The 9,807-nt window shown below is 26.5% G+C and overlaps 1 protein-coding gene across 1 annotated transcript; it reads right to left on the reverse strand.

Moving 5' to 3' along the window:
* Positions 1-4,615: 4,615 nt before the first annotated feature.
* LOC100203443 (testis-expressed protein 264 homolog) lies at positions 4,616-9,569 on the reverse strand. The gene is made up of 3 exons (XM_065796404.1): positions 8,974-9,569; positions 4,958-5,170; positions 4,616-4,873 (listed from the first exon to the last, which is right to left on the reverse strand). The coding sequence occupies exons 1-3, from the start codon at positions 9,229-9,231 to the stop codon at positions 4,748-4,750; spliced, it is 597 nt and encodes a 198-aa protein (XP_065652476.1). The 5' UTR covers positions 9,232-9,569; the 3' UTR covers positions 4,616-4,747.
* Between the last annotated feature and the right edge of the window lie 238 nt (positions 9,570-9,807).

Below are 9,807 nucleotides of genomic sequence, written 5' to 3' on the forward strand. Positions count from 1 at the left end.
CTCCATCTTGCATCAGAATAACTTTATTTCTCACAGGAAAGATGGTCTTACCATCAGCTGCACGTTTGTGCACAGGTAGAATAATATCACGGTAATATTTTCCATCAACAGTTTTATTTTGCTCAACAACAACCAGATCAGTTTTGCCATATCGAGAAATGCCGCCGGCTATCATAATCTTAAGACGAAAGAAAAAAACGAGTACAAAAATTTACGCGATCAGTGATGTTTATCTGCGACAACATGGGTTTCACTTTCTGTGTATAGGCATGCTTTACCCATGTGGTCTTGCGCAAGTATTTACTGATAGCACTGTGTGAAATTGTTTTTCCTCTTTCTTTGTAACTGTCTGAAAAATTCAGTTTCTTAGCTACAGTTTTTGTTCCAACTCCGACTTTGTCTTTGACCCACTTTCTGACCTTGTCCTTGGTTCTTGGTGAAAACTTTGTTGGCTTTCCAGGTCGCTGAGCATCTGTGACGTCACCCTCTTGTTTTCTTGCCCACTTTCTTACAGTATTTCGAGAAACTTTTCACTGTCTAGTGATTTCTTTAATGCTTAATCCTTGACTACATAAAACTTAAATTCGGTGACGAAGTAACTGTTTATCAGAACTCATTTTCAGAGTAAATTGCTAAAAAACACATGTTATATAATACATGTTAGTAACATATACATATAATACATATAAATACACACAGAGTAATTAATGTAAATCATAAACAGACACCAAGTATCACTGATATAAATAAGGCAAATAAAAATAATGCTGATTATTTCTTGTAGCCAAAATGCTAAACATTAAAAAAGTGTAAACTTAATTTCTGACCCCGGTTTCGAAGAGTAGCAATACGTCATAAACAGTGAAGAAAAAATGTGTTATTAATTGGCAAACTAAGATCACATATTAAGGAGTAATAAGGACAATTTACTTAAAAATCGTGCTAAAACTATAGTCATAATGCCAAAGGCCGTGGAAGACAAGGAGAATGAAAATATCATTTTTATGTATGTTGACAAAATGGCTCCCATAAACATTTTCTGAGGTCATATCCTATCTGAAGTGAGCGTTTTACGTGCAGAAAGTATAGTTACACCAAAATACATACTATAGTATTTTTCGGGCTAAAGTAGCATTTAAGAGAGCAACTCAAAATCTTGTGTTTGTAACATGTGGGGGGTCAGAAATTAAGTATACACCCTGTATATATATATATATATATATATATATATATATATATATATATATATATATATATATATATATATATATATATATATATATATATATATATATATATATATATATATATATATATATATATATATTTATCTACAGTGATAGGCGAAATAATAGATAACAATAAGGTTAACATCATATTTATAAACGTGCTTGACATAAACGCGGGAATCCCACAGATATTTCTAACCTCACTTTCTTATGTATATTGTGTTGTTTGTTGGTGATGTATAAACAAGTTTGTGCGTGTGTTTATTTTATTTTTCTTGATTACTTTAATTTAAGGTGTGCAAAATAATAGGTAATGTAGATTTTAAATTAAATTATTTACAATAATTGTTAGTTTATTTAGTTAAAAGATTAATTTTATTAACAGTTACTATGAAATTTGTTGAATTAAAAAGAAAATATTTTAAGAAAAATGTGGCGTAACTAATGAAGGGTATACAATACAGTTATTGGTCAGGGACAGTAATTGAACACTATAGAATTTATTTAAAAAAATTAAGAATGGATTTGAAAAAACTTGTATAATATTTTCATAGATGTCTCCATTAACAATTTTTTCAGTCGTATAATTCCTTCTTTACCGGCTAACTCTGCAATATTTATGTCAAAGACGTATTTTGTTGTGCTGTACTGTGTGTGCATTATAATAGCGAATTTTCTTACAAAATAGTTAAGAGTTGAACTTTTTAAAACGATATGTAATATTAATTATAATATTTTATTTGGAAATATGTACAAAATATAGTTACAGGTATACGTACCACAAAAACAACCGTACCGCAAAAACCACAATTTTGGCTTAAGTGACCTAGCATGTAGAAAAAGATTCAGGATTCAAAAAACTTGATACATTATGATAGCTAATATGTCAGCCTGTAAATTAAAGCAGCTTTAGTGGTTTTTTAATTTGTTAAATACTTTGGTATTTGCACTAGAGTAAAAATTTAAATTATAAAAGTGTGTAGTTTTTTTTGTTTTGTAGGAGCCTAGAAGCCGTATCAGAGAATAAGTTAGCAAAATATAGTTTTTCTATTACCTATGGATTATAACTAGATACTGAAAAAAGCTTTTTTTCTCAAGTAGTTATAAATCTTTATAACACCCTCATAAAGAAAGGAAGTATTATTATTGTTTTTGGGGTACATTTTATAGAATTCACTTCATAGACTATGTTTTGAAATAAAAAACATCAACTATAAATTACCATTGTATTTGATTTTTTTTAAAGAAAATAATATATATTTTTCTTAAAAACAATATTTGAACGCAGCAGTAATAACACAGACATCTAAAATGGCTGCAGACTTTACTAAATTATTATAACAATAGGTTATAACAACAATGTTAAGATAATATAGATAAATAAAATAGTACTTTAACTGATTACTTTAATTCAAAAAAAGATTGATTGTCGTTGCATTCGTTATAATGGTCGTATATCAGTCTTTTAGATGTGGAGAAGTGCTGGTTTGCTGGTAAAAGCATAATCGGTTTAACACCATCAATTCTGCAACTCACTTTGCTGCAAATTGAACGGAGAACATCAAGACAATTAGGACATTGCTTTAGGCCAAAAGCTTGTCATTTTCTTTGTTTGCAAAAACATTCAATTTTACATTTAATAAATTTTTCTTTCTTTCTTTCTTTTGGCTTCCTTCTTATGCTATATCTATGTTATTTTTATCTAACTCTATTTGATTAAAAAAATGATCGTTAAACATTTTAGAGCACATTATTCGCTTACAGAACATATCTAAATACTAAAAAACAACTTTCAAGTAAAAATTTAGATTTTGCTCTAGGTTCAAACACAAAATAAGTTTTAATAAATTCTTGCAATTATTATGTTCTAAAAATGTTATTGATTTTTAATACGTAAAAAATACGATGCAAACTTTGTTTAAAACACTGCCATGACATCTTTAGAATCAAGAGGTTACATAGAATCAAATTTAATCATAGTAAAAAGCGAGAACACATGTATAGCCTATAAAATGTTATTTTAAAAACAACAATGTCGTTTTTAGGTATACCTATCTTGTGGTTTTTGTGGTGCATCGGGTATTTTCTTCAAGATTATGTTAGCAGTAACTGGTTTTATTTAAAGCAGATCAAATAATATTAGGACACGCCAAATTTCAGCTTCATAGGTTCACTAGCAGCAGAGATACAATCGATAAATTGAATGCGGTTTTTGGGGTACAGTTTACCCTACATTGTTCAGTAGATAAAAGAAATTTAATTAAAAATTTACGAAACCAGGGTAAGATTTTGAAAGAAATTTCAAATTTAATGGACTGTTTAATTAATATACAATGCAATTAAAAAAGAAAATACACCCGAAACACGTGATCGAAATAGGAAAATATCTAGAAGAGATGACGAAAATAATGTTCTTTATTCCAAAAGAAATCCTTTTGCAACGTCAAAACTACTCTTGACCTTCAAATTGATGCTTCGACAGTTAAAAAAGACTTACTGAACATGTTAAAGCCAAGGTACTAAAGAAGTGTCCATTTTTATCACCAAATAATATAAAAAATAGGAAAGATTTTGCTAGGGAGCACGTGGGCTGGCCATCCTCAAATTGGCGAAACATTCTTTGGTCAGATGAGACCAAAATTAACTTGTTTGGGTCAGATGCACTTAAAAATTTGTCAGAAGACCAAAAGGATAAGAATGTGATCCTTATAATCGTTTATATGATCGGTATAACAGTAAACATGAGGATGGAAATATTAAAATATGGGGTTGCTTTTCATATTATAGAGTAGGCCCCTTTTTATAGATTAAAGAAAGATGACCAAAGAAATATATTTAAATATACTGCAGGAGGTTATGCTTCTATTTGCAGAAAAAAATCTACCTTTGATTTGGGTTTATCAACAAGATAATGACCCAAAGCATACTGCAAAGGTAGAAATTGGTTATTTAGCGTATAATATATATATATATATATATATATATATATATATATATATATATATATATATATATATATATATATATATATATATATATATATATATATATATATTATACGCTAAATAATGCTAAATGGATAAACATTTTCGATTTAATTAAAAAAATAACCACAACACCGCAGCGATATTGAGGTTTTTCTAAATGCAATAACTACCATTATCATTCCAAAAGTAATAAGTAAAAGTAATAAGTAGTTTGATAATAGGTCATCGAGGTACACAAAAGACCAGGTCATCGAGGTACACATTTCCTAATATAAAAAATAAAACAAAAGCCTATAACCTATTACCCGGAAATTAATTTATCAAAACTATATCAAGTGAAAAATGTTTCCAAATTAACATCTTGCTATTTAGAATATATTAAAAAAAAAATATGAAGAATTTAGCAAAACAATTTCTTTTTTAATTTAAACTTTAAAAATTTATACAAAAAATATGTATCACAGTTAGGTACATGCTATAAAAACACAAACATTTTGAAAATACAAAACCTTTTAGCATATATATTTTGAATTAGTCAATACTTGAATATTTGTATTCGTCAACATAAAATAATTCGTTCTTTTCCAGTGGTGCAACAAAGAAAATGGTTTTTTGATCGTACACCTCCAAGTAAGGATGCGCATTTAGCTTTTGGTTCTAAATTTTTTTGATTTCATTAAAAACTTTGTTTAATTTACATAATAAAATAAATTTAAAAAATAATTTAATTTTTTAACTCACTTCGCAGTATGCCTTTAGTTTTGGATAAACACGATAGATTGCAACCAAAATAGAAAGCCAAAATTGAAAGGGGAATTCAGCAACAACTGCTTTAACTGGAGGTAGTTGGGTATGAGAATAACCAACACAAGTCATGGTATTTTTCAATTCATCGCTAATCTCATCTGATGGCACAAAAAGCCCAATAGCATATCGAGTCTTGTTGTTTTCTGTCTTAAAAATTATTAAATTTTTCATTTAAATACAAAGATAAATATAATAATTTAATCATTTATAACCACAAGTAGCCTCCTCATCTGTAGTGGCCTTCTCGGCCTTCGGGAGGTGAATTACAAAAAAAAAAAAAATTTTTTTAATTTATTTAATTAATTTGAATAAGTTGATAATATGATATAATAAATTGTTTAAAATTAGGAAAAAACAAACAAACTTAAATTTAAAAAAAAATAAAATAATAAAAATTATGAGGGAAAGTGTTAATTTCATTTTTATTTGTTTATGATTTTTACAATCAAGTCACTATTAAATTACATTAAATTGTTTCAGACATTTTAACTTGCTTAACTAATTTTAAAATTTTAACAAAATATTTAAATAGAATTCATTTTATAAAGTACATTTGTTTAATTAAAAAGATTTTCAGATCTTTGCCAAATTATTTTTAAAACAACTTTTAATATTTAAAATTCATCTTAGCTATAAACTTTTCAAATCCGGGTTTCTTCAAGACTTTTTCAAAACATTAAAATCAATCATTCTGTTATTATTTATTATCTTACTTCCTGAACATCACATTTTTATGAAATGATAAAACAATAACTTTTGGAAGTCTTAAGTAACAGACTACTACTTATGATATTTTTAATAACAAGGGTTAAATCCAGTTTTTTTTTAATTCATTTTTATAGCAAACCATATAAAAGAATATCTCAATGACTTCCTAAACAGAGCATTAAACTCTATTTTTGCAAGTAGCATCCTGTTTTTTATTTTTGTTTGTAGCACCCTATATTTTAAATACTTGATACTAAAAATTCTTATTAAAACATCACTAAAGTACTAAAGTCAAAGTATTAAATAATAAAAAATGCTTTTATGCAATGTATTAGAAGTCATATTTAATGAGAAATAAAATTTATTTGTGTCAATATTAAATTTTTATTAACAAAACTTATAATAATATGGGCCAAATATATATACTCCACCCCCCCCCCAGTTTTTTAGTTTGGAACCTCTTTGACGGATTGAGTGTTTTTTTATAAAAATGATTCAATTCTTCTTTAAATACATTACTTATAAACCTGTTTATTTATTCAAAAGCATATAATAATTCACAGTTTTAATAAAGACCTTTATGCTCTAAAAAAACAAAAACTAATTTTTATCGATGCAATTATAAACAGCTTCTTCTTGTATTAACAGTCAGTCTTCTATTGTATCCAAAGAACTTTGTGATAACGAAAAACCAACATCATTAATATAATATTTGGCTGCCTAACTTTAAAAGACATCTAATAACTCTCAAACTAACATTGATTTGCATTTTCTTTGTAGTGTTATCTAAAATTGTGAATTGAGTGACATTTTCTCGCCTCATTTGTACAATCTTTACACTCAAAACCTACTAGAAACCTTACAAAATGAAAGTGTCGTAGGAACATCAATAAATGGAAACTACACGGGTGTTGTAGCATATGCTGATGACATTATACTTCTTAGTTCCACCCTCTCTGGCCTACAAAAGCTAATTAATATCTGTAACATTTACACAAAAGAAAACTGCATAAAATTGAATGCTGACAAAACCGAGTTTTTGGTCACCGGAAAACATCAAATTAAAAAATGCACGATAACACTCAACCACCAAAAAATAAAACTAGACAATAAACTTACTCATCTAGGCTTTATATGGGACACAAAATATTCACCAATTGCCTCACTTAATCGTTTAAACATTGATAACCGAATATCCCATTTCCGGGCAGTAATACAGTCTTTAATTCAAGCTGGAATTCGTTTTGTTCACCCAAACTCTATTGTCCAGTTATATAAAACTTTAGCTGTTCCAACACTAACGTATGGTCTTGAGCTTTGCGACCATAAAGAAATGTTATTGCAAAAGCTTGATATAGTAGGAAGAATTGCACTGAAGTCACTACTAAACGTTTCAAAACATAGTAAAAATTATATACATCCCCTATTTTGTATTGAAGATATATCTATAATTACGCAACAAAATAAGATAAACTTATTTATTCGCCTGTTGAAAAATAAAATGACATTTGATATTCTTAAGTCGCAGTTGGACAACAAATCAGGTCCACGACCTTTTGTAGATAGCGTTAAGGCTCTGTGCAATAGTCATAAATTAAATATAGAGAAACTTATGCAACACAAAGAAAAAATAAAAATTACTGGTTTAAAAATATAATTTCTGAAACGGATCTTAAAATCTTAAAATGTGCAGTCGAGTACTGGAACTCAAAAGAACAAAGAACAATCTTCAAGGATGTTCTTGAAAATATAAAATTCCTAGATCCTAGAGATTTTTTTTTGAAACTTTTTATTTACCTTGTAATATATAGTGGGTGTTTAACAAATATATAAAAAAAATTTTGACTGTTTACATTTTTAAGTTTAAGAAATATTAAAGTAAACACAAATTGACCAGAGTATGTAAAAAAGAGATCTAATTTTTTATATTTGAAACTTAATCTTTCCTTACTTATGATTCAAAATGTAAGTTACTAAAAACTATCAAAATTTCACGCTTTTTTAAAAATAACGTTTTTATTGTGAACTAAAGATTGTTATTGTTTTAAAACTGTTTAATTTAACAATCATAACATTTTAAAACTTTAATTCTAACTTAATAACTTTAAGATTCTTTTTTAAATGTTAAAATTCTTATTAATATAAAGTTAGATTTGCAAAAGTTGGTTATTTCAAGTGCTGTTTGTGTATCATTTATATTGTCGCATAATTTTGTGTATCTTTTATATTGTTGTGTATTTTAGTGTATTGTTATATAATGTCACTGCTTATGTTTTTATGTGCGTCATTAATGTTGTTATGCATTTGATATTTTTTATTTAGTTTGTTTAATGTTGATCAGACATTTTTAAAGTTGTATATAATTTTAAAACTGTATATCTACATGTGCATGTATACGTTTGTATGTGAGTGTATGTAGGCACGTATGTGCATTTCTTTATGCATATGTATATATGTATGCATGTGTGCGTGTGTCTATGTGTGCTTGCATATCTATTTTATTTTTGTTATGTTTTTTGTCTAACTTTGTATATACATTTATAAAAACAAGTAATTATTTTTACTAATATTATTATTGTTATCATTATTATAATTAGTAATATAATTAATATATTAATATATATATATATATATATATATATATATATATATATATATATATATAATATATATATATATATATATACATATATATATATATATATATATATATATATATATATATATATATATATATATATATATATATATATATATATATATATATATATATAAATATATATATATATATATATATATATATATATATATATATATATATATATATATATATATATATATATATATATATAAATTAACATTGTGATTCTTATGTTTATTATTATAGATATTATCTTTATAACCATTACTGTTTTAATCATTGTCATTAGGTGTTTACTTAATGTTAGTAGTTTTACTATTTGTAAATAACCTTGAAAAGTAATACCAAACGTTTTAGAAATAATTGATTGATTTATTGATTGTAAATAGGGAAGTCTAAAGTTTACTACTATTTGTTATATATTATTAACTTTTATTTTTGTTTCTATTGTTTTACTATGGTTATTATATTATTATGATTTAAATTTAATAATTTTCAAGAAGTATATTCAAGCAACAAGTGATGCTGCAATAAAGTATAAATTTTATACCTTATAAAAATTTAAAAACTAACTTTTCTTATTTTAAAATAAGTTACATACCTTTTTAGGATCGTCATAATAAATTCCCATGCACTTAAGTTTAGAATTGCTTTTTATAACAGGAAATTTAAACAATTCACGAAGAACCAAAGAGCATTCAGAGTAACTTTGCTGATAAAACTTATAAAAGAAAGTTCCTGGCGTTGAAACTTCTGTTACTTGAATATCTATGGTGCTCATCCATCCCGAATAAGTTAAAAAAACAATCAACATAGAGATAAAAATTAAAGCAGTACTAAAAATGATAAACTCCATCATTCAGACTGTTAAGTATAAATAAAGCTATCAAATATTAATTCTTTGCCTAGAGATATTAGTTCGAAAGTTACCGAAATAATCATTTAACAATCAAAATTTGCTAATTATAAAATGGTCATTAGACAATTTTTTTTATAATTGGACTCTCGCGATAATTCCGGATATAGTTTTATTTTATTATTATTTTTTTTATAACTGCATTTTTTAAATGTGAAACAATATTTTATTTCATTGCAAACACTGTATGACATAAATAAGGGACAAGTAGTACTTATTTTGTTTGCAATGATGCACCCCGGCATTTGCATCCGCTCCTCGCCAATCCTGAAGTTAAATTCGTTTGAAGACATTAACAATGCCGTTTAAACAAATGATCCGCCCCGGTGATCCGCCCAGCTGATCCGCCTTGCCGATTGTACTTACCCATATATAAGTTTCTTTAAAGTCCGATTTATTCGATTTACAGCAATTCCATGCCACGTGCTTATGCGTTTTTATTCGAGAAAACAAAAGTATTTACATTTTAAAAATAAAAAATAAATTTTATTATAATATTGGAATAGCCCTTACTGTATT

The sequence above is a fragment of the Hydra vulgaris genome, chromosome 04, assembly GCF_038396675.1.
Source record: "Hydra vulgaris chromosome 04, alternate assembly HydraT2T_AEP".
Classification (NCBI taxonomy): Eukaryota; Metazoa; Cnidaria; class Hydrozoa; order Anthoathecata; family Hydridae; genus Hydra; species Hydra vulgaris.